This window comes from Zeus faber, assembly GCF_960531495.2.
Source record: "Zeus faber genome assembly, chromosome: 22".
NCBI lineage: Eukaryota > Metazoa > Chordata > Actinopteri > Zeiformes > Zeidae > Zeus > Zeus faber.
Window position 1 is genome coordinate 24,875,688 of NC_137209.1, and position 27,826 is coordinate 24,903,513.

The 27,826-nt window shown below is 41.5% G+C and overlaps 1 protein-coding gene across 2 annotated transcripts; it reads left to right on the plus strand.

The window, feature by feature from the left end:
• Positions 1-199: 199 nt before the first annotated feature.
• mrpl48 (mitochondrial ribosomal protein L48) lies at positions 200-27,826 on the plus strand. 2 transcript variants are annotated; one of them, XM_080023320.1, is made up of 9 exons: positions 200-358; positions 6,214-6,254; positions 6,394-6,424; positions 8,912-8,943; positions 13,689-13,774; positions 15,773-15,942; positions 25,823-25,925; positions 27,254-27,343; positions 27,669-27,826. In XM_080023320.1, the coding sequence occupies exons 3-9, from the start codon at positions 6,414-6,416 to the stop codon at positions 27,750-27,752; spliced, it is 576 nt and encodes a 191-aa protein (XP_079879446.1). In that variant the 5' UTR covers positions 200-358; positions 6,214-6,254; positions 6,394-6,413; the 3' UTR covers positions 27,753-27,826. The 2 variants fall into 2 exon arrangements, with proteins under 2 accessions (XP_079879446.1, XP_079879445.1); XM_080023319.1 differs by lacking the exon at positions 6,394-6,424.

Consider the following 27,826-nt stretch of genomic DNA (forward strand, 5'->3'; position numbering starts at 1 on the left):
TGTAAATTTAGGATTTAGTGAAATGTAGTGTTATGTATTTTCTTGTATTTTGTTTTTTAAACTGAATTCAATTTAATTTAATTTTGGTTTAATTTGGTTTAATTTTATTGTATTTGGTTTTATTTCCTGTTCCTGACGCGGCGGAACCAAACACCCGGAACCGAAGTTCAGCCTCGTGCGTGGTCGGACTCTATTGGCGACGGGCCGGGACTAGCGTCTTAGCTTGTTAGCTAGGTGTTAGCCACATTTAGAGCGTTGAGCTTTAGGTGGAAACAGAGAAAATAATTTCTACCATTTAATTTAATTTAACATCATTTATTTTATGGTTCGATTCACCATGAAGCCGCTGATGATGAAGGTAAAATTGAGACAGGTCACTTACATTTGATTTAGTTTTATATCGATCAATTGAAGGTTATATAGATTCCATTAAATGTTGACATGAGACATTTAGTCATTTATCAGACGCCTTTATCCACATTCAAGCTACATTGCAACAGAAACAGTAGTGTAACAATAAATACTGCTAGGGAGTGTATAGAATGTACTGCACATAGATTCATTTAGAGTTATTTAGAGTTATATAGACTCATTGATATTATTTCGTTAAAAAATACCATATCTTATGCTTTTATCACATTATGACTTGTATTTGATACCATTTGAACAGAATGGCAGGGTTTCGTGTATTTATCATGTAAATAAACAAAGAATATGAAGATGTAAACGATGAATCAATCAAAGCAAAGAAGAAGGAAATAAATGCGTTCGTACATTTCAAGTCGAGTCTTTTGCCGTTGACATCCTTCATTCTACACTCGTGGATGATTCAAGGTCCTTGACAAGTCCTTAAATAGTCCGAAGTTATTGTCATTACTTCATTACCTTTCTGGACTTTTTCTACCTGTACTACAAAAAAGCGTCCTTCCTCCTGGTTGAAATGAGAAGATGATATCAGATAAAGTCAGATGATATGAGATAAGATAAAGTAAGATGATATAAGATAAAGTCAGATAATTTAAGATAAAGTAAGATGATATAAGATAAGATAAAGTCAGATGATATAAGATAAGATAAAGTCAGATGATATAAGATAAAGTAAGATGATATAAGATAAAGTAAGATGATATAAGATAAGATAAAGTAAGATGATATAAGATAAAGTAAGATGATATAAGATAAAGTTCGTTCGTTCGTTCGTATAGGGCTACACAGGCAATTGGGACATTAGCCAAGAAGTGGTATCGTCATCCAGTTCAATGAGGCCACTGACTCCATGTGGTGATTTGAAGATTGGGCATTCATCAATGATGTGTTCAACAGTCTGTGGTTTTCCGCATTCACAGAGATTTGTGGCAGACACTCCAATCATATGCAGATAGGTTTGTCTGTTGAGACTGACCCAGGCATTCCGTGGTAGGTCACACCCAGGCGGATTGGTTGCAGTCAAGGATCCATCCAGGGTGTGGAGGGCTCGTGGTAAGGAGTCTCCTAGCTTCGGTGGAGAAGTGTCTGCGTTTGAGTCTCTGGTGGCCATATTCAGCAGGCGGGGGGATCAGGCTTGTTGGCTCATCTGCACTCTTGCAGGCCAGCTTCAAGGTCAGGAAGTTACGACGGAGCTCTGGAGGTGGAATGCCAGACAGTATGGGGAGGAACTCGACAGGGGTTGATGGCAGGGCACCACTAATTAGCCTCATGGCGGTGTTAAGCACAACATCAACACAGGCTGTATGGCTGCTGTGACTCCATGCAGGGGCGGCATACTCAGCCGTGGAGTATGCGAGGGCAAGGGTAGAGGTGCGCAGGGTGGTGAAGTTTGCACCCCTTCCAGTGCCAGTCTCTTCAGGAGGTTTACACGGGCAGCGGTCTTGGCAGCAACTTGTTGGATGTGTGGCTTGAAGGTGAGGCTACGGTCAAGTGGACACCGAGATATTTAGGGTTGGGGTCATGCCTGACGATGGTGCCGTCGAATGTGATGTTCAGCATGGTATTCGCACATCGATTGGCAAGATGGAACACTGAGCAAACTGTCTTGGGCAGGCTAAGCTTGAGATGCCATTTATGGAAGTACCTGCTCAGTAGCGAGAGATCTTTCTCAAGGGCATTCTCAACCACACTAAAGGCTTTGTCACCAAATCCAATGGCTGAGTCGTCGTCGTAGGTGTATAGCGAGCACTCTCCAACAGGCATGTCAGCGGTGTAGATGTTAAAAAGTGTAGGGGCAAGAACAGAGCCTTGGGGGAGCCCGTTCCTCAGTCTTCTTCTCTTGCTGCGTTGGCCGTTTGAGGTCTCCAGTACAAAGGTACGGTCCTGTATAAGCAGCATGATGAACTACACAAGCTTAACATCAGGCAAAGTCTTCAGGAGCTTGAGGTAGAGGCCTCTGTGCCAAACTGTGTCATACGCTGCAGTGAGGTCGATGGAGACTGTTCCAAACTTTTCTTTCCTCTGGAAGGCGCTTTCGATGTCATGAACTAGCCGGGTCACTTGAGCTGTTGTTGATCGACCTTTACGGAAACCAGCTTGAGTGTGGGGAAGACTCTCTTCAATTATGTTGTTTATTCTTGATAGAATGACCCTCTCAAGTAGTTTGTAAAGATGTGACAGGAGGGATATTGGGCGGTAGTTCTTTGGTTCATCTAGTGTTTTATTTGGCTTGAGTATGGCCAGCACCTTAGCCTGCTTCCATTTGGATGGTATGGTCAGGTTTTCTAGGCAGTTAGAGAGGAAAAGCTGGACTCATGGCTCATGTTCTTCAGGAACTCAGTGTGGATGTTATCCTTTCCAGGAGCCTTATTTACCTTGAGGGATTTCAGAGCTGCAAGGATTTCTTCTGACGAAATGGGCTGGGAAAGGGGGCTGGATTGAGGAACTGTCCTGGTGAGTTTCCTGATGTCTGCGACTACTTCTCTGGTGAAGGCTTTTGCCTCAGATGAGCGGTCTCTCCACCTACCGTTATCAGCGAGTACAGAGGCTATCGCATTCGCTGCTATGGGGCATGGTCTAGCTGGGCAACTTCGCCCAGTTAGCCGGTTGATCGTATTCCAGGCCCTACGACTAGAATGTGTGAAGTTGATGTTGTTTACTTCCTCCTCCCATCTAACCTTTCTCTTCTGCCCGAGAAGATCCAGCAGTTGGCCACCACGGAGAGAGCGTTGGTCAGTGTCGGTGGCATTCAGGTACTCCTTGTACAGTTTCTCGCAGTCTTTATCCCAGCAAGGTACATGTGGGTCACTGCGGCCTCTTGGGATGGAGAGCTTGGCAGCCTTGTTGAGCAGGATGCAGAAGGCGTTATAAGCTCCATTCACATTGGATGATGGGTCAGGTAGGCTTGCTGTTAATTTCCTGGTGAATTCTGAAAACTTTTGCCAGTTAGCCTTCCTGAAATTCCATGTTCTTCTGTTGAGGCTAGAGATGGCTAGCTTGATGTCACTGGAGATGATGATGGGCGAGTGACCAGATCTAGGGAACTTCTGTAGAACCATTCTGTTGCAGCGTCTGCTGATGTTGTTGGAGACAAAGGACAGATCAGGGCATGTCCAGGTGCCGTGTCTGCCAGAGTAAAAGGTTCTGGGGTCCTTGTTGTCGAAGAGCAGATGAAGGTTGTTACTTTCTGCCCAGTCGCTAGCAACAGAGCCATTTCTGTCAGTGTTTGAGTACCCCCATTTGATGTTCCTACAGTTAAAATCACCGCAGACAAAAGAGTTCACAGGGATGGTGGGGAGGAAGGATATATCCAACTCAGCAGGTGGTGGTTTGTAGATGTTGCAAAAGGTGGTGCCCAGAGCTTCCATGGTGCACCATTCAATTGCAGAGTTAGCTGGAGATTGCTGGAGGGCTCTTGCATTTATTCCCTGTTTGGTGTAGCAGGCAATGCCGTGTTTGTTGTGACCTATGAAGCTGATGAGGTCGAAACCATCGATGAGTAGCTTGTCTTCAGTGACACAGTGGGTCTCTTGTAGCAGCAGTATGTTCGCCTGATGTTGGTTGGCCATGTGCTGGATGAGATCACGCTTCGACCGTGTCAGGCCCTCTGCGTTCAGTTGCAGTAGACGCACTTCGGTGTTAGCCATGAGGCTCGTCTTGACAGACGCGTAGTGGGTCCTGTACTGTTGAGGACGGAGGGCTGTTGATGTAGAATCTGTGTAGTACTAGTATGACTGGTTTTGTTGGATTCTTCGGTATCTTCAGATCGGGATCGTCAGGGTCGTCGGAATCCGTAGCAGGGCCACCACGTGCAGGTACCAGTCTTGACCCCCTAAGATAAAGTAAGATAATATAAGATAAGATAAAGTAAGATGATATAAGATAAGATAAAGTCAGATGATATAAGATAAAGTCAGATGATATAAGATAAAGTCAGATGATATAAGATAAAGTCAGATGATATAAAATAAAGTAAGATGATATAAGATAAAGTCAGATGATATAAGATAAAGTCAGATATAAAATAAAGTAAGATGATATAAGATAAAGTAATATGATATAAGATAAAGTAAGATGATATAAGATAAAGTCAGATGATGTAAGATAAAGTCAGATGGTATAAGATAAAGTCAGATGGTATAAGATAAAGTCAGATGATATAAGACAGCGTACTGACAGTGTAATAAAAGCGTACCGTGTAATAACAGTATATTGACAGTGTAACAAATGAATATTGACATTGTAAACAGCATACTGACAGTGTAATAACAGTATACTGACATTGTAAACGCATACTGACAGTGTAATAACAGTATATTGACATTGTAAATAGCATACTGACAGTGTAATAACAGTATATTGACATTGTAACAACTGAATATTGACATTGTAAACAGCATACTGATAGTGTAATAACAGTATATTAACATTGTAACAAATGAATATTGACATTGTAAACAGCATACTGACAGTGTAATAACAGTATACTGACATTGTAAACGCATACTGACAGTGTAATAACAGCATACTGATAGTGTAATAACAGTATATTAACATTGTAACAACTGAATATTGACATTGTAAACAGCATACTGACAGTGTAATAACAGTATACTGACATTGTAAACGCATACTGACAGTGTAATAACAGTATATTGACATTGTAAATAGCATACTGACAGTGTAATAACAGTATATTGACATTGTAACAACTGAATATTGACATTGTAAACAGCATACTGATAGTGTAATAACAGTATATTAACATTGTAACAAATGAATATTGACATTGTAAACAGCATACTGGCAGTGTAATAACACGATATTGACATTGTAAACAGCAAACTGACAGTGTAATAACAGCATACTGACAGTGTAATAACAGCATACTGACAGTGTAATAACAGTATATTAACATTGTAACGAATGAATATTGACATTGTAAACAGCATACTGGCAGTGTAATAACACGATATTGACATTGTAAACAGCAAACTGACAGTGTAATAACAGCATACTGACAGTGTAATAACAGTATATTAACATTGTAACAAATGAATATTGACATTGTAAACAGCATACTGGCAGTGTAATAACACGATATTGACATTGTAAACAGCAAACTGACAGTGTAATAACAGCATACTGACAGTGTAATAACAGCATACTGACAGTGTAATAACAGTATATTGACATTGTAACAACTGAATAGTGACATTGTAAACAGCATACTGACAGTGTAATAACAGTATATTGACGCTGTAATAACAGTATATTGACATTGTAACAACTGAATATTGACATTGTAAACCTCATACTGACAGTGTAATAACAGTATATTGACATTGTAACAAATAAATATTGACATTGTAAACAGCATACTGACAGTGTAATAACACGATATTGACATTGTAAACAGCATACTGCCAGTGTTTACAGTATATTGACATTGTAAACAGCAAACTGAGAGTGTAATAACAGTATATTGACATTGTAAACAGCAAACTGAGAGTGTAATAACAGTATATTGACATTGTAACAACTGAATATTGACATTGTAAACAGCATAATGACAGAGTAATAAAAGTATATTGACATTGTAACAACTGAATATTGACATTGTAAACAGCATAGTGCCAGTGTAATAACAATATATTGACATTGTAAACAGCATACTGACAGTGTAATAACAGCCTACTGACAGTGTATTGATATAAGATAAGATAAAGTAAGATGATATAAGATGAGGTGAGATCAGATGCTTCACACTACTTCTTCTGGTTTCAGGTTTCCTCTGTGTTGGGCAGAGCGGCAGCCATCTTGCAGCAGTGAGTTACCCCACACACTCTTTTCAAATGATTTATTCCACCATCACATGTTTCCATCACCAAACCTAAAATGTGAATTTGGTGCATTCCATCAGTTTGCTTCAGTAGCATGAACTGAACATATACTTTCTTTCCCCAGATAACAAACACCTCTTCTACATGTGGTGGATGTGTGTTATTACCCTGTTCTTCCACTGAATACGTTTGGAATTAAGTTATTACACTGGAATGACATCAATACACTGTCAATACACTGTCAATACATTGTTATGACACTGTCAAGACACTGTCAAGACACTGTTATGACACTGTCAATACACTGCTATGACACTGTCAATACACTGTCAATACACTGTCATGACACTGTCAATACACTGTTATTACACTGTCAATACATTGTATCACACTGTCAATTCACTGTCAATACACTGTCAGTACGGTGTTATTACACTGTCAGTACGCTGTTATAACACTGTCAATTAGTAATTTCCCCCGGGATTATTAAAGTATTCCTGATTCTCATTCTGAATACGCTGTTATTACACTGTCAATACACTGTCAGTATGCTATTTACAATGTCCATATACTGTTTTTACAGTGTACGCTTTTATTACACTGTCAGTACGCTGTTATTACAGTCAGTATGCTGTTTACAATGTCCATATACTGTTTTTACAGTGTACGCTTTTATTACACTGTCAGTACGCTGTTATTACAGTCAGTATGCTGTTTACAATGTCCATATACTGTTTTTACAGTGTACGCTTTTATTACACTGTCAGTACGCTGTTATTACAGTCAGTATGCTGTTTACAATGTCCATATACTGTTATTACACTGTCAGTATGCTGTTTACAATGTCCATATACTGTTATTACACTCTCAGTATGCTGTTTACAATGTCAATATGCAGTTGTTACAATGTCAATATATTACATTACATTACATTGATCAGACGCTTTTATCCAAAGCGACTTACAATTGTTCAATCACCGACGGACGCAGCCATCAGGAGCAATGAGGGGTTAAGTGTCTTGCTCAAGGACACTACAGCATGCTAGCAGGAGGAGCCTGGGATCCAACCAGCAACCTTTACATCACTAGACCACCAGCTCTACCGCCTGAGCTGTCAGTATGCTGTTTACAATGTCAATATACTGTTATTACACTATCAGTATGCTGTTTACAATGTCAATATGCAGTTGTTACAATGTCAATATACTGTTATTACACTGTCAATACACTGTCAGTAGACTGTTATTACACTATCAGTATGCTGTTTACAATGTCATACTGTTATTACACTGTCAGTACGCTGCTTTACACTGTCAGTTTGCTGTTTACAATGTCAATATGCAGTTGTTACAATGTCAATATACTGTTATTACACTATCAGTATGCTGTTTACAATGTTAATACGCAGTTATTACACTGGAATAACATTGAATGAAGTTATGACACTGAGTACGCTGATGTAACGTTGGTGCGCTGTTGGTTTGCTGAAGATATTTTCAGTTCATCTGGTGGTGACGGCTTTACTTTGGTCTTTGTTTCTTTCCATACACTGTCAGTATGCTGTTTACAATGTCCATATACTGTTATTACACTGTACACTTTATTACACTGTCAGTATGCTGTTATTACACTATCAGTTTGCTGTTAACAATGTCAATATACTGTTATTACACTGTCAGTATGCTGTTATTACACTATCAGTTTGCTGTTAACAATGTCAATATACTGTTATTACACTGTCAGTATGCTGTTAAAAATGTCCATATACTGTTATTACACTGTACGCTTTAATTACACTGTCAGTACGCTGTTATTACACTGTCAGTTTGCTGTCAGTAGGCTGTTATTACACTGTCAGTTTATTACAATGTCACTATTCAGTTGTTACAATGTCAATATACTGTTATTACACTGTCAGTATGCTGTTATTACACTGTCAGTTTGCTGTTTACAATGTCAATATCGTGTTATTACACTGCCAGTATGCTGTTTACAATGTCAATATTCATTTGTTACAATGTTAATATACTGTTATTACACTATCAGTATGCTGTTTACAATGTCAATATTCAGTTGTTACAATGTCCATATACTGTTATTACACTGTCAGTATGCTGTTTACAATGTCCATATACTGTTATTACACTGTTTTTATGCTGTTTACAATGTCCATATGCTGTTATGACACAGTCAGTACGCTGTTATTACACTGTCAGTTTGCTGTTACAATGTCAATATACTGTTATTACACTGTCAGTTTGCTGTTTACAATATCAATATACTGTTATTACACTGTCAGTATGCTCTTTACAATGTCCATATACTGTTATTACACATTACGCTTTTATTACACTGTCAGTACGCTGTTATTACACTGTCGGTTTGCTGTTTACAATGTCAATATTCAGTTGTTACAATGTCAATATACTGTTATTACACTGTCAATACACTGTCAGTAGGCTGTTATTACACAGTCAATACACTGTTTACATGTCAATATGCAGTTATTACACTGGAATAACATTGAATGAAGTTATGACACTGAGTACGCTGATGTAACGTTGTTGCGCTGTTGGTTTGCTGAAGATATTTTCAGTTCATCTGGTGGTGACGGCTTTACTTTGGTCTTTGTTTCTTTCCAGTGCCGCAGCACCTGCGCAGCGCCCCCTACGGGGTAAGTACCTCTCATGAATATAACATTTATTACACTTGTGTACATGCTACTCTGGGTTCCATATGCACTGTGAATCAAACATTTTGTGCAGGATGAGGTCTGAATGATTCATCAAATTAGAACACACATCGCAATATAATAACAGCGCAATTTTACAAATCTATTTTATGATGATGCGGTTGTGATATGGTTATGATGCGGTTGTGAGACGGTTATGATAATGCCTTTATGAATATGCGGTTATGATGATGTGGTTATGATACATTATGATACATTATGATGATACAGTTATGATAATGTGGTTATGAGACGGTTATGATGAAGCAGTTGTGATGTGCTTATGATGCGGTTATGTTGTTATGATGATGTGGTTATGATAATGTGGTCCTGATGATGCGGTTATGATGTGGTTATGATGATGCGGTTATGATACGTTCTGATGCGGTTATGATAATGTAGTTATGATGGTGCGGTTATGATGTGGTTATGATACGGTTATGATGTGGTTATAATGATGTGGTTATAATGCGCTTATGATAATGTGGTTATGATGTGGTTATTATACGGTTATCTCTCTCTCGGTCGTCCTCAGACGAGCTTCCATCAGAGTCTCCAATCCTTCCGATTCTCCATACACCCGGCCAGCTCCGAAGAGCTTTCAGCTCCCGTATCCTTCTTCAAGACGTCCACATACGTTAGCGCTGAACGGCCTCGCGATCGATGCCGTGCGTTGGTTCCCATAGGACCAGCCTGCTCGCCAGGAGCTCCCGATGTCTGTGACATTGACCTCTCGCAGAGCGTTGCCATCTGATGTTGTAATCAGCGGATGGTCCATGTGGAAGTTATAGGTGATTACCTCAGTCTTCTTTGCATTCAGTCTGAGGCCAACCTTAGCACATTCCACCTCCACTCTGTTCAGGAGTTCCTGTGGCTGCTCCACGCGGTCAGACACCAGGCAGATGTCATCTGCGTAGTCTAGGTCTGCCAGGGCTACAGCAGGGCTTCTTCTAGACTTCCTTGGTGTAATTGTGAAGCCAAGCTCTGCTCCCGCCCGGTGATGGCTTTCCTGAGCGCGTAGTCCAGAGCTATGATAAAGAGGAAGAGAGCAAGAGTGTCTCCCTGCTGCACCCCTGCTAGGATTTCAAACTCCTCGCTGATGCCGTCTGGGGTTACCACCTTGGCGCTTGTGCCCTTGTACATGGCCTCTATGGCCCGGAGTAGATTCGGGGGGACCCCACCATAAGCCTTGAGAATTTTCAGCTTTATGCCTCTGTCTATTGAATCAAATGCCTTTTTGAAGTCAATAAAACACAGCACTGTTGTCAAGTTGTTCTTCTTCACCTCCTCAATGATTCTCCTTAAGGCCAGGATCTGGCCTACGGTGGTCCTTCCCTTTCTGAAGCCATTTTGGTTGTCCCTCAGGTGTGTGGCGTCCCTGATCCGGTTTAGAATCATGTGGTTGTACATCTTCGCTATGACACAGGTCAGGCTAATGCCATGATAATTGTCTGGCTTAGACAGATCTCCAGATTTGGGAACCGGGATGATGTTAGACAGGGACCATATGTCGGGCTTGATGTTATCTATCAGAGCCTGGTTGCAGATCTCCAGTATGATGTTGTCGAGATCGCAGTTTTTAGGGGCTTCTGGGGGGATACCGTCCGGCCCAGCACTTTTTCCTTGCTTCAGGGTGGACTTCACTGTGGCAAACTCCGTAGCTGTAAAGGGGCCATCGTCAATTGCAAGATTTGTGAGGACTGCAGGTATCTCTTCCTCAGCTCTGTCCACTGTTGGGTGGGTGCCCAGGAGATCCCTGAAGTGGGTGAACCAGGAGGTTACTCTCTCTTCTGGGCTGCAGCCTGCCAGCTGTCCCTCTCTCGCCCTCTTGCGCCCACTCATCTCGTTTATGACCTTCCATGACTCCTTGTATCTCTTTTCGCCATGTTCTGCCTCCACCCTCTTCACCTTCTCCAACATCTCCTCCCCTTTGATCCTGTCGTAGGTGTTGAACAGCTGTTGTTTGGTGCTGTTCAGCTCCTCCCGACTCTCTGCGGTCCCCTCTCTCTCATAGTTTCTGCGGGCCTCTGCCACCTGCGCCCGCGCTCGGACAACTTCTGGGTGTTTAGATCTAGTGGAGGCTCTGAGTCTCCCCTTTGTCGGCACCCATTTCCTGGTTGCCTCTTCGTTAGCAGAGAGAAACCACTCGTAGGTTGTTGGCTCCCCCTCCTCAGCCAGCAGATGTAGGCGGGCTCTCACCTCCGCTGTGTAGTTGGCCTGGAGTTCAGGACTTCCCGCAAAGGCCTCCCAGTCGGGCCGCGTCCTTGGGGCGCTCTTGAGGACCCTCAAGCTCAGGCGCAGCCTTGTAGCGACCACACGATGATCAGAGCCTACAGAGTCGAATGTGCTGTAGGACTCTGTGTTCAAGATGGACTTCCTCCACTTCGTCTATCTCTTGCCCATCCTCTTATGGAACAGGGGGTTGGCGGCCAGTCGGTCATATTCCATGAGGAGGGCAGCTAGATGTTCTCCGTTGCGGTTGGTATTGTCGTGGTAAGTGAAGGGTGCGTCTTCCGGTCCAAGTCTCGCATTGAAGTCCCCCAGGATTATTAGGAAGTTGTGAGCAGGCACATGGTGGATCGCTGTTCTTAAGTCATTGTAGAACCTTTCCACTTCCTCAATCAGTGTCACGTTGGTGGGAGAGTACACACTCATGACCGTTGTTACTGGGTTTCCCTCGAAATCGGCACTAAGGATCCTGTTGGTGTGTGGTTGCACTCTACGGAGGACCTTTCGTGCTCGGGGGCTCACCAGATGAGGTGATGAATGTGCACCCCCCCTCTCTGTGATGGTTAATTGGCTGGTCCGTGTGCACTCTCCTATGCTCCTGGACTGCCAGGATCTCCACTCCCCTTTCCTCGACACAGTGTGCCAGTTCTTCCGAACCTCGCCTCTTCCCTCACTGTGTTTGCGTTGTAGGTTGCCATAATACATGGCCTCCTACAGCGCAAGAGTGCATTGGACAGTGGGCTGTGGTCAGACTGAACCCTCCCTCCCCGGAGGAGAGGGTATGGGGTCCAGTCGTCATAGTGCCCACCCGAGGGAGGACCAGCACCACCGTCCGCTGCGTGGCTCCTGCGGACTCCTGCCGTTGGAAGTATAGGATTATCGGTGTCTTGTGTCTCCATGGAAGCTATACATTGCGCATTAATAATGATTGTGGGGCGCAGCTCCTCGTAGTCATACTCTGGCCGTTTCAGGCTTAAAGCCTTCATCAGCCCTTGCTGCACACATTCAGATGGTATACAGTGCGGAGCAAGGTGCGAGCAACGCCTGTGGTTTTTGTTCGGAATGACCTTCTCCTAGATAGGTTTCCGACCATGGCGGAGCCCCATCTGCCCACTATTTTACCCATAGCTGGGACAGTGGTTGACGGGCACCAGGGCGTGTCCACTCGCTGGTGGGCCTGCGCACCGCGTCCATGGGGCCCACTGCTGCTCCCCGATCCCCTACAGTTTAGCCTGGGACTGCATAGTCCCGTGTGTGGCCGCTGGGAGGCACTGCATGGGTCTTGGTGGTGGAGAGGCTGTATACCAGCAGGAGGAGGCTTACGCACTCTGCTCCTCTTTTCGCCCCCCCGCAAGGAGGGCTAGCCGGCGGCAGTAGTTGAAAGCAAAGCACAGCAAGCAGAAGCAACATGCAGCATGCACAAACACATGCACAAGCTACAAACACTACTACTACTACGCATGCATACGCACGCTTGCACACGGACCCTGTGTGCAAGCACACACACACAATGATGATGTGGTTACAATGATGTGGTTATAATGCGCTTATGATAATGTGGTTATGATGATGCGGTTATGATGCGGTTATGATAATGTGGTTATGATGGTGCGGTTATGATATGTTATGATTATGTGGTTATGATACGTTATGATGATGTGGTTATAATGATGTGGTAAGAATGCAGTTATGATAATGTGGTTATGGTGCCGTTATGATAATATGGTTCAAGTTCAAGAGATTATTCCTCACTGGTGATAATGATGTGTTGATGATGCGGTTATGATAATGTGGTTATGATACGGTTATTATGATGTGGTTATGATAATGCGGTTATGATGATGCGGTAATGATAATGTTGTTATGATGATGTGGTTATGATACGGTTATTATGATGTGGTTATGATAATGCAGTTATGATGATGCGGTTATGATGATGTGGTTATGATGATGTGGTTATGATAATGTGGTTATGATAATGTTCTTCCCCCTGGAAGTTCAAGTTCAAGAGGTTATTTGTCACATACATATACTACGGTCATACATATATGCAGTGAAATGTCATGACACCTGGTGATTACACACACGGGTGGAATCATCAGTCAGGGACCAATCGGTCGACTGCGATTCTTCCTTAAGTCGATTTTTGTTTTTGGTCAGTCAGTGTGCATTACCATTCATGCCGTTGGTGCTCAATGGAACTTCACAACCGGCGTTAGATCTGCCAACAGCAGCCGGCCTGATGGGGAGGCTGCGGCACACACCTGGCTTTTCCAGCAGAAGCACGGTGGTTGCCACACTTTGGAGAAGGAACAGAAACTGTTACAGCTCCCGACCCACAACCTCAAGACTAACATCAGCAGGAGATGGAGCAGTGCTTATGAAATGCTCATCTGGGCGGTGCTGTGGCAGCATGGTTCTGATGCAGTTATGATATGAATCTGGTATTGTTTCCTCAGGCCTGGACGCCTGCAGTTCTAGACAATACAGAACAATGCCCACGCACGGGATTGGACGCTGGAGACACCTGCTGCCCAAGGACGCGGTGAGTTTAGTTCACCTCCAGGGGCCACAGTCACGCTTCACTGTGTTTAGCCCCTCCACCTCCAGGGGCCACCGAGTCATGCTTCACTGTGTTTAGCCCCTCCACCTCCACCTCCAGGGAGGGGTGAGAAAGAGAGAAACGCACGTATAGCACCGCCCCATGGAAGGAACATAATTATTTCCATTTTAGTCAAATCGTCCTTGGAAAATGTTAGTGGTTTTACTTTCTCACGTTTGATCGATTCAATGAGAAATTGACACTCGATACGATTCTATATCGAAACATCATCACGACAATTTAGAATTCAGTTTAATACAGAAATTAAATATTTCTATTTACTTGTGACTGAATTGGAAAACAATGCATGGGTATTAAAGTTGTTAAACAATATATATATATACACTACTCACAAAAATTTTGGGATATTGGGCTTTCGGGTGAAATTTCAGGATGAAGCTAAAATGCACTATAACCTTTACAGGTGAACTTAATTTGACCTTCTCTAAACTTTTGTCCAACTGTTCAATGTTTCAGTACTTTTTGCACAACTTTCTCTTCTCCAACAAGGAGCTGAACGGCAAAATTCACAACAGGTGTTTGATCCATGAATGGACCAATACATTTCCTGGTTCAATTAGAATTGGTATTTAAACAGTCCTCTTCATCATGCTGTTCACATGCTGACATCATGACACCAAGACCACACCTAACAACTGATCAACAGCACCTCGCCTGGCGAGGCTTCAAACAGGATGTTGTCAGATGGAAGTGGCCACTGAGCTTAGAGCGTCACAGAGTGTCATCAGCAGCTTGCAGCAGAGATACAGAGACTGGAAGAGTCACAGAAAGGCAAAGAAGTGGACGTCCTTTGGCCACATCCCACACTGATGAGCGCTTCATTGTGAACAGTGCCCTGCGCAACTGCATGATGATGCCACTCAACTCCAGGCACATTTAAGGAAGGTGAGAGGCACCAAGTGTAACGTCAGACCATTCAAAACCGTTGACATCAGCGTGGTCTGCGTGCTAGACCACCTGCAAGGGCACCTGACCACACCACCAGGCACAGGCATCATGGTCTTGCAGAGGCCAGGCAGCGTTGACGCTGGATGAGGGACCAGTGGCTTCAGTGCTGTTCTCTGATGAAAGTCCATTCACGTTGAGCAGAAATTATGGAGACGTCAAGGAGAGCGCTACGCATCAGCCACTGTTGTCACCAGAAGAGCCTTTGGTGGTGGTGGTGTTACAGTGTGGGCAGGTGTGTCTGGTCAATACAGAACTGTCCTACACTTTGAATGGTACAGTGACAAGCCCATACTACCTGAATGACATCATTCATCCAGTCATTGTGCCCCTGCATGAACAACACAGGCCTCATTTCATCTTCATGGAGAACAATGCTCCAGCTCATGGAGGTGGCATCATTAGGGAACGGCTGCTGGAGACTGGGGCACCTCAAATGGAGTGGCCTGCACTTTCTCCAGACCTGAATCCCAGAGAAAACCTCTGGGATCAGCTGCGTGGCCGTGTAGAGGCTCCTAACGCTGTACCCCAGAACCTCAATGACCTGAGGGCCCCCTTTAAAAAGAGTGGGGGGCCAGGCCTCAGCAGACAATAAGTCGACTTGTGAACAGCATGAGACGTCCTTGTCAAGCTGTAACTGATGCTCAAGGACACATGACAAGTTATTGAGACATTGACATTTGTTGTCGGCTTTGTTTCAATCAATTGTTTGAGATGAGGAAATCACCGTGCATCTTCTACTTAAATGCCCTACTTTCATGGTATCATTTCACTGTAGCGTCAACTTTTTACATTTTCCATCAATTTCACCCGAAAGCCAAATATCCCTAACTTTTTGAGAGTAGTGTGGATATATATATATATATATATATATATATATATATATACAAATGATATCATATTGTTTATATTTATTTTTAAGCTCATTTTCATCCATGATTATTGATCTATGATTATTTCACGACATAACTCCAGCCCAGGAAGAAGAAGGAGCGTCTCCAGATGAAGCCCGTTGCCATGGCGACGGGCTCAGCTTACGGGACGCTGAACGTGACTGTGTCCGGGTTCGACATGACGCTGGTGGAGCACTACGCCCAGTACCTGCACAACCTATGCAACCGGCTGAGCGTGGCTGTGCAGGACAGGTGGGCGGGCTATGTATCCATAAAATACATATTGACCTCCACATTATAGCGATAAGACACTACTTAGAAGAAGAAGAATCTTTAATTATCACACAACACACCACACTACAACACATGCACACACACATGCTTTGGATGGTGGCCGGTGAAATGCTTCCTCTGCATTTCACCCATCCTGGCTTGTGCTCCCCCCCGGGGGGCAGCCAGGAGCAATGGGCAGCATTCGTCGTCGCCCAGGGACCTGGTGACAAGTGTCCATCGCTGGTCAGACCATGATGTGTGCATGTTTTGGGTGGGGGTCCTTACTGATGTTAGGTGGAGGTCTCCCATGTGAGCATGGGGAGAACATGCAAACTCCACACAGAAAGGCTCCTATTTGGGAGCCACCGTGCCACATTATCGCTATAATATGGATGTTGTGATATGACACTACATATTGCTATAAGACGGATGTAGTAATATCACACTACGTACCGCTGGATGTTGCAATATGACACAACATATCACTGTAATATGGATGTCGCAATATAACACTACATATCGGTATAATATGGATGTCGCAAAATGACACTACATATCGCTAAAATATGGATGTTCTGTATGACACTACATATCACTATAATATGGATGTCACAATATGACACCACACATTGCTTCAATATGGATATCGTGCCAACTCAATATCGATATAATATTGAGGTCTTAACATGAGACTAGATATCATATTGATATCACGAGATGAGACTGGATATCATATTGATATCGCGGTATGATACTAGATATATTGATATCATGATATGAAACTAGATATTATATTGATATCGCGATATGAGACTAGATAACATATTGATATTGAGATATGAGACTAGATATCATATTGATATCGGGATATGAGACTAGATATCATATTGGTATTGTGATATGAGACTAGGTAATTATATTGATATCGAGATATGAGACAAGGTAATCATATTGTTATCGCAATATGAGACTAGGTAATTATATTGATATTGCGGTAAGAGACTAGGTAATCATATTGATATGGCGATATGAGACTAGATATGATATTGATATCACAATATGAGACTAGATATCAGATTGATATCGCAATATGAGACTAGATATATTGATATCGCGATATGAGACTAGATATGATAGTGATATAGCGATATGAGACTAGATATTATATTGATATTGCGATATGAGACTAGATATCATATTGATATCGCGGTATGAGCTTAGATATCCTATTGATATCGCGATATGAGACTAGATATTGCGATATGAGACTATATATAATCTTGATATTGCGGTATGAGACTAGATATCATAGTGATATCGCGATATGAGGCTAGATATGATATTGATATCACAATATGAGACTAGATATCATATTGATATTGCGGTATGAGACTAGATATGATATTGATATCACGATATGAGACTAGATATCATATTGATATTGCAATATGAGACTAGATATATTGATTTTGCGATATGAGACTAGATATCATATTGATATTGTGGTATGAGACTAGATATATTGATATCGCGATATGAGACTAGATATCATCTTGATATCACAATATAGCACTAGATATCATATTGATATCGCAATATGACACTAGATATCATATTGATATTGCGATATGACACTAGATATTGATATTGCGATATGAGACTAGATATATTGATATTGCGATCTGAGACTAGATATATTGATATTGCGATATGAGACTAGATATATTGATATTGCGATCTGAGACTAGATATCATATTGATATTGCGATATAAGACTAGATATCATATTGATATCGCGGTATGAGACTAGGTAATCATATTGATATCACAATATGAGACTAGATATCATATTGATATCGCGATATGAGACTAGATATCATATTGATATCGCGATATGAGACTAGATATCATATTGATATTGAGATATGAGACTAGATATCATATTGATATCGCGATATGACACTAAATATCATATTGATATCGTGGTATGATACTAGATATATTGATATCATGATATGTGACTAGATATCATATTGATATCGCGGTATGATACTAGATACAGTGGGGCAAAAAAGAATTTAGTCAGCCACCAATTGTGCAAGTTCTCCCACTTAAAAAGATTCATCATAGGTACACTTCAACTATGAGAGACAGAATGGGGGGAAATAATCCAGGAAATCACATTGTAGGATTTTTAATGAATTAATTGCTAAATTCCTCGGTAAAATAAGTATTTGGTCACCTACAAACAAGTAAGATTTCTGGCTTTCACAGACCTGTAACTTTTTCTTTAAGAGGCTCCTCTGTCCTCCACTTGTTACCTGTATTAATGGCACCTGTTTGAACTCCTTATCAGTATAAAAGACACCTGTCCACAACCTCAAACAGTCACACTCCAAACTCCACTATGGCCAAGACCAAAGAGCTGTCAAAGGACACCAGAAACAAAATTGTAGACCTGCACCAGGCTGGGAAGACTGAATCTGCAATAGTTAAGCAGCTTGTTGTGAAGAAATCAACTGTGGGAGCAATTATTAGGAAATGGAAGACATACAAGACCACTGATAATCTCCCTCGATCTGGGGCTCCACGCAAGATCTCACCCTGTGGGGTCAAAGTGATCACAAGAACCATGAGCAAACATCCCAGAACCACACGGGGGGACCTAGTGAATGACCTGCAGAGAGCTGGGACCAAAGTAACAAAGGCTACCATCAGTAACACACTACGCCGCCAGGGACTCAAATCCTGCAGTGCCAGACGTGTCCCCCTGCTTAAGCCAGTACATGTCCAGGCCCGTCTGAAGTTTGCTAGAGAGCATTTAGATGATCCAGAAGAGGATTGGGAGAATGTCATATGGTCAGATGAAACCAAAATAAAACTTTTTGGTAAAAACTCAACTTGTCGTGTTTGGAGGAGAAAGAAAGCTGAGTTGCATCCAAAGAACACCATACCTACTGTGACGCATGGGGGTGGAAACATCACGCTTTGGGGCTGTTTTTCTGCAAAGGGACCAAGACGACTGATCCGTGTAAAGGAAAGAATGAATGGGGCCATGTATCGTGAGATTTTGAGTGAAAACCTCCTTCCATCAGCAAGGCATTGAAGATGAAACATGGCTGGGTCTTTCAGCATGACAATGATCCCAAACACACCGCCCGGGCAACGAAGGAGTGGCTTCATAAGAAGCATTTCAAGGTCCTGTAGTGGCCTAGCCAGTCTCCAGATCTCAACCCCATAGAAAATCTTTGGAGGGAGTTGAAAGTCCTTGTTGCCCAGCGACAGCCCCAAAACATCCCTGCTCTAGAGGAGATCTGCATGGAGGAATGGGCCAAAATACCAGCAACAGTGTGAAAACCTTGTGAAGACTTGCAGAAAACGTTTGACCTCTGTCATTGCAAACAAAGGGTATATAACAAAGTATTGAGATGAACCTTTGTTATTGACCAAATACTTATTTTCCACCATAATTTGCAAATAAATTCTTTAAAAATCAGACAACGGGATTTTCTGGAATTTTTTTTTCTCATTTTGTCTCTCATAGTTGAGGTTTACATATGATGAAAATAACAGGCCTCTCTCATCTTTTTAAGTGGGAGAACTTGCACAATTGGTGGCTGACTAAATACTTTCTTGCCCCACTGTATATTGATATCATGATATGAGACTAGATATGATATTGATATCACAGTATGGCATGAGATATCATATTGATATCGCGATATGAGACTAGATATCATCTTGATATTGAGATCTGAGACGAGATATCATATTGATTATTGATATCATATATGATTATTGATATTGATATAGAGATATGAGACTAGGTAATCATATTGATATCGAGATATGAGACTAGGTAATCATATTGATATCGCGATATGAGACTAGGTAATCATATTGATATTGCATTATGAGACTCGGTAATCATATTGATTTTGCGGTATGAGACTAGATATCAGATTGATATCGCGATATGAGAGTAGATATGATATCGATATCACAATATGAGACTAGATATCATATTGATATCACAATATAGCACTAGATATCATTGATATTGCGATATGAGACTAGATATCATATTGATATCGCGGTATGAGACTAGATATCATATTGATATCACAATATGAGACTAGATATCATATTGATATTGCGATATGAGACTAGATATCACATTGATATCCCGGTATGAGAATAGATATAATATTGATTTTGCGATATGAGAATAGATATAATATTGATATTGCGATATGAGACTAGATATCATGTTGATATTACGATATCAGACAATATATCATATTGATATTGCGGTATGAGACTACGTAATCATATTGATATTGCGATATGAGGCTAGATGTGATATTGATATCACAATATGAGACTAGATATATCGATATTGCCGTATGAGACTAGATATCATATTGATATCGCCATATGAGACTAGGTATCATACTGATAACACAATATGAGACTAGATATCATGTTGATATTGATATTGAGATCTGAGATGAGATATCATATTGATATTGCGATCTGAGACTAGATATCATATTGATATCTCGATATGAGACTAGATATCATATTGATATCTCGATATGTGACCTGATATCAGATTGATATCACAATATAGCACTAGATATCATGTTGATATGAGACTCGGTAATCATATTGATATTGCCGTATGAGACTAGGTATCATACTGATAACATGATATAAGACTAGATATCATATTGATATCACAATATGAGACTAGATATCATATTGATATGCCGATATGAGACTAGATATGATATTGATATTGTGATATAAGGCTGGATATCATATTGATATCGCAGTATGAGACTAGATATATTGATTTCACAATATGAGACTAGATATCATATTGATATCGCGATATGAGACTAGATATCATATTGATATCTCAATATAGCACTAGATATATTCATATCACAATATGAGACTAGATATCATTTTGATATTGCGATATGAGACTATATATCGTATTGATATCGCGGTATGAGACTAGATATATTGATTTTGCGATATGAGACGAGATATCATATTGATATTGAGATATAAGACTAGATATCATATTGATATTGCGGTATGAGACTAGGTAATCATATTGATATTGCGATATGAGGCTAGATATGACTTTGATATCACAATATGAGACTAGATATCATATTGATATTGCGATATGAGACTCGATATCATATTGATATTGTGATATGAGACTAGATATCATATTGATATTGCGATATAAGACTAGATATCATATTGATATTGCAGTATGAGACTAGATATCATATTGATATTGCCGTATGAGACTAGATATCATTTACATTTACATTTAGTCATTTATCAGACGCTTTTATCCAAAGCGACTTACAAGGGAGAATAACATTCAAGCTACATTGCGACAGAGATTAGTGTAACAACAACATTGGTGTAACAATAAATACTGCAAGGTGGTGCTAAGTAATTGTAGGTTAGGACAGGAGGTACTCACTGAAGAGCTGGGTCTTCAGGTTCTTCTTAAAGACAGAGAGGGAGGTCCCCGCTCTGGTCATTTTTGGCAGCTCGTTCCACCAACGTGGAACTACAAATGAGAATAGCCTGGATTGCCGTGGCTGTATGGCCAGCAGAGCCAGGCGACGCTCATTTGACGAGCGCAGCATCCGGGGGGCAACATGTGCTCTTACAAGAGCATTTAAGTAGGCGGGAGCATTCCCAGCAATCACTCTGTAGGCCAGCATCAGAGACTTGAACTTGATGCGGGCGGCTACAGGTAACCAGTGGAGCTCGATGAGCAGCGGAGTGACATGTGCCCTCTTTGGCTGGTTGAACACCAGTTGCGCCGCCGCATTCTGTATCATCTGTAGTGGCTTCACCGCAGAGGCCGGCAAGCCTGTTAAGAGGGCGTTGCAGTAGTCGAGACGGGACATCACCAAGGTTTGTACCAGCAGTTGAGTGGCATATTGGGTCAGGTACGGCCTGACTTTTCGGATGTTGAGTAGTGCGAAGCGGCAGGACCGGGAGATGGCGGCAACATGGTCCGAGAATGTCAGATGGTCATCAATAATGACACCAAGATTCCTTGCAGCCTTGGTAGGAACAAGAGATAGAGAGTCGATTTTAATATCAATGTTGTGATGAATACCTTGTTTGGCCGGGAAGACCAGCAGTTCCGTTTTCGCCAGATTTAGTTGAAGATGATAATTCTTCATCCATGTGGATATGTCAGCGAGACAATCCGAGATCCGCGTCGAGACAGTAGGGTCGTCGGGCGGGAAGGACAGATAGAGTTGAGTATCATCCGCATAGCAGTGATATGAAAAGCCATGTGAGCGGATGATCGGGCCCAGTGAGGTGGTGTATATGGCAAAGAGGAGGGGTCCTAGCACCGAGCCTTGGGGCACCCCTGTGGTGAGGTTGTGAGGCACAGACAGCTGGCCTCGCCATGTCACACTGAACGAGCGCCCAGTAAGGTAAGATTCGAACCAGGAAAGTGCACTGCCCGTTATGCCCATGCTTGAGAGTATGGGCAGGAGTATGCTGTGATTGACAGTGTCAAAAGCAGCTGATAAGTCAAGCAGAATGAGAACCGAGGATTTGGCAGCAGCTCTAGCAGTTTTTAAGGCCTCTGTCACAGACAACAGGGCTGTTTCGGTGGAGTGACCACTTTTGAAGCCAGATTGAAGTGTATCAAGAAGGTTGTTTCTTGACAGGTACTCTGTAACCTGTCTAGAGACCGCCCTCTCTAAGGTTTTGGAAAGGAATGGGAGGAGAGAGACCGGCCGATAGTTTCCTACTTGATTGGGATCGAGTGAGGGTTTTTTGAGCAGTGGTGCGACCCGAGCCGCTTTGAAAGCGGAAGGGAAAGTGCCGGAAGTTAAGGAAGAATTAATCATATGTGTGATTGCCGGGGTGATAGTCGGAGATATGGCTTGAAGGAGGTTAGATGGGATCGGATCTAGCGGACAGGTAGTAGGACGGCTACATGTTAGTAGTTTAGATACCTCACTTTCAGCGAGGGGGGTGAAACCAGGGAACGATGAGCCTAGGGCTGGAGGAGACAGGTTGTGAGTAAGTTGTTTAGTGAATTGGCTGCTGATGGCTGCCACTTTGTTAGTAAAAAAGGAGGCAAGGCAGTCAGCAGTGAGGTTAGTAGCTGGGGGAGGTGGTGGAGGGTAAAGCAGAGACTTGAAGGTGGTGAATAACTTACGTGTGTCTGTGGCACCGTTAATCCTATCGTTGAAGAAGGCCTTCTTGGCAGCAGTGATGCTGGAGGAGAAGGAGGACAGCAGTGTCTGGTAGATATCATATTGATATCGCCATATGAGACTAGGTATCATACTGATAACACAATATTAGACTAGATATCATATTGATATCGCGATATGAGACTAGATATCATATTGATATCGCCATATGAGACTAGGTATCATACTGATAACACAATATGAGACTAGATATCATATTGATATCGCGATATGAGACTAGATATCATATTGATATTGCGGTATGAGACTAGATATCATATTGATTTTGCGTTATGAGACTAGATATCATATTTATTTAGCGATATGAGACTAGATGTCATATTGATAACGCGGTATGAGACTAGGTATCAGACTGATAACACAATATGAGACTAGATATCATTGATATTGCGATATGAGACTAGATATCATATTGATATGACACTAGATATCATATTGATATTGCGATATGACACTATATATCATTGATATCGCGATATGAGACTAGATATCCTATTGATATCGCGATATGAGACTAGATATCATATTGATATCTCAATAAGAGACTAGATATCATATTGATATTGCGATATGAGACTATATATCGTATTGATATCGCGGTATGAGACTAGATATCCTATTGATATCGCGATATGAGACTAGATATCATATTGATATTGCGGTATGAGACGAGATATCATATTGATATTGCGATATGAGACTAGGTCATCATATTGATATTGCGATATAAGACTAGATATATTGATATCGCGGTATGAGACAAGGTAATCATATTGATATCACAATATGAGACTAGAAATCACATTGATATCGCGATATGAGACTAGATATCATTGATATCGCGGTATGATACTAGATATATTGATATCATGATGTGAGACTAGATATATTCATCGCGATAGGAGACTAGATATGATATTGATATCACAATATGGCTCTAGATATCATATTGATATCATGATATGAGACTAGATATCATATTGACATTGTGATATGAGACTAGATATCATATTGATATTGCGATATGAGACTAGATATTATATTGATATTGCGATATGAGACTAGGTAATCATATTGATATTGTGGTATGAGACTCGGTAATCATATTGATTTTGCGGTATGAGACTAGATATCAGATTGATATCACAATATGAGACTAGATATATTGATTTTGCGATATGAGACTAGATATCCTATAGATATGGCGGTATGAGACGAGGTAATCATATTATTATTGCGATATGAGGCTAGATATGATTTTGATATCACAATATGAGACTAGATATCATATTGATATTGCGATATGAGACTAAATATCATGTTGATATTGCAATATGAGACTAGATATCATATTGATTTCACAATATAGCACTAGATATCATGTTGATATTGCGATATGAGACTAGATATCATATTAATATTGCGGTATGAGACTAGATATAATATTGATATTGCGATATGAGACTAGATATCATATTGATATCTCAGTGTGAGACTAGATATATTGATATTGCGGTGTGCGACTAGGTAATCATATTGATATTGCGATATGAGGCTAGATATGATATTGATATCACAATATGAGACTAGATGTCATATTGATATCGCGGTATGAGACTAAATATCATACTGATGTTGCGATATGAGACTAGATATCATTGATATTGCGGTATGAGACTAGGTCATCATACTGATATCGCGATATGAGACTTGATATGTTGATATGGCAATATGAGACTAGATATCATATTCATATCACAATATGAGACTAGATATCATATTGATAATGCCATATGAGACTAGATATCATATTGATATTGCGGTATGAGACTAAATATCATATTGATATCCCGAGACTAGATATGATATTGATATTGCGATATGAGGCTAGATATGATATTGATATCACAATATGAGACTAGATATCATATTGATATTGCGGTATGAGACTAGATATCATATTGATATTGCGGTATGAGACTAGATGTCATTGTTATTATGTACAAGCTGTGGTAGTTATGATGAGGTGCCTCTATGATCATTTTGAACACTATAATAATGAAAACTAAAATAATGGATATAAATTGATTAATGATCATTTCAATGGCATTTCAATGGTGTGGCACGGTGGCCTCACAGCAAGAAGGTCCTGGGTTCGATTCCCGCCTGGGGCGCTGTTGGCACCGTGCTCCGGTGGGTTATCTCCCAAACAGGAGCCTTTCTGTGTGGAGTTTGCATGTTCTCCCGGTGCTCACATGGGGTTTCCTCCACCTCACGTCAGTAAGGACCCCCACCAAAAACATGCACCCATCATTGTTTGACCAGCAATGGACATTTATCACCTGGTCCCCGGGTGCGTCCACGTACGCTGCCCACTGCTCCTGGCTGTGCCCCCAGAGGAAGGACAAGCCAGGATGGTTCAAAAGCAGAGAATCCATTTCAACGGCCACCATCAAAGCATGTGCGTGTGTGTGTGTGTGCAAGCATGTGTTGTAGTGTGGTGTGTTGCGTGATAAATAAAGACTGTTTCTTCTTCTTCTTCTTTTCTTCAACTGGTTCTCCTCCTGCAGTTACGCCCTTCCCACCAGAAGTACAGAGGTGGCGCTGTTGCAGGAACAAGGAACCAAGATGTTGGTGGACGCCGTCCTGAAGACGCACCAGCGGGTCGTCCAGGTCGAATCCATGTTTGGATATTTTGAGTATTAAGAATGTGTCCCACCGAATACTGTAGGGTCACATTTGTGGAAATGAAGCAGATATCTTGCAAGCTATGACTTATGAAAGATGAAGGATTTGGATTATTTTGAAGTCTGAGAAATCAGGCTTTAAAGTTTCTGAAACATTTCCAGACTTTTCAGAACAAAATTCACATTAAGAAACAGAAAGTAGTGCTTAGTGCTTGAAATGGTTTAGTTTTGATAGTTCTGTGCTGTGTGCGCGCTGTTGTTTTTCTGAAATAATCAGAATCGTTAATTTTTAAAACATTGGAAAATGCACAATTCCATTGAATCCATGAATATTTGAGTTTGATTCTCAGTTGATGCTCACTGTGACATCATGTCACCATTTCCTGCCTTTATTGTTTTATAACAATAAGAATTTTAAGAAAGTGGCTCTTTTCATTTCGCTCGCATGAAACCCATCACCAGGAAACATCAATTCCCAGAATGCAATGGGCGAGGTCGTCCCAGCCGAGCTGGGCTAAGGGCTAGGCATGTGAAGTGCTCTGTTGGATGCATAGACCAGCAGCTTTCTTGTAAAAGAATAATTAATACCAACTGTCCATGAAGAAACTGCAGATGATGGAAATGTCGTTGATCTGCTGCACGGATCGTGCTAAGTGAGAACAAACCTTTAATTGAGTCTGTAGATCTAATATGAGTGAAGATTCAGAAACGGGAGTGATTGTTTCGTGCCTCGAATTTGTTCAGAAGCAATTTTTGGTGGATTGATGAAGTCAAATCAGTAAAAATTTACTGACTAAATACAACAGAACCCTATTGGCTCACAGAACTAGGGGCCTCAGGAGGGTGGCTCCACCCACTAACTTCAACAACAATTTTCCAGAACGTGTCTTGGGGACCTGAGAGACGGATATTAAATCCTATCCTACTAGTTATAAAACTAGAACCTCTGATGTACTAGTTGTAAAACTAGAACCTCTAGATATACAAGTGATGTACTAGTTATAAAACTAGTACCTCTAGATATACAAGTGATGTAATAGTTATAAAATTAGACACTCGTTATACAACTTGTTATACTAGTTGTACAAGTGATGTACTAGTTATAAAGCTAGACACACTTGTTATACAATTGGTTATGCTAGTTGTACAACTGATGTACTAGTTGTAAAACTAGACACACTAGTTATACAACTCGTTATACTAGTTGTAAAACTAGACATACTAGTTATCCACCTAGACGTACTAGCGACCGGTGTGAGCTCAGGGCAGGGCTGCGGAGGGATGAGCTAGCCTGGCTCCTCTCTTCTCTTGCAGGTTGGCAGTTTGAGTACCGCCTTGTGTCCTGTTTTCCTCCATGTCCTTCTGAAGAATCAGCCGGAAGGTGTTCAGCTCTCCGTGCAGGAGGTGAGTGGGCTGAGCCCCAAGCTCAAGCTATCAATACTCCAATCAGGTTAAATGCTCTGTTGGAGTAGTGTGCTCGTACATAAGAACACTATTTAGTACATTCTAAGTAGTCCGCTAGTATGGCATAAATAGTGGTCTATTTTATACTAAGTAGTGTGCCAGCAGCATGTACTAAGTCGTGTGCCAGCAGCGTGTACTAAGTCGTGTGCCAGCAGCGTGTACTAAGTAGTGTGGATGTGTGGATGTGTGTACTGTCTGGATGAAAACAGGAGTGCAGCTGAAAGTATTGCAGGTAATGAAGTTTTCCCGTCTTGTGTGTTCTCAGCACACCGAGGCAGATTTCCAGGCCCGCTTCAAGTCCCGCCCGGAGCTCGAGGGGTTAATGGCTCAGATGAGCCACAGAGACTGAACTATTTCAGAAATCAACGTTTTAGAAACCAACTGTGTATCTCTTTACAATGAATTAAAAAAAGATCAGCTCAA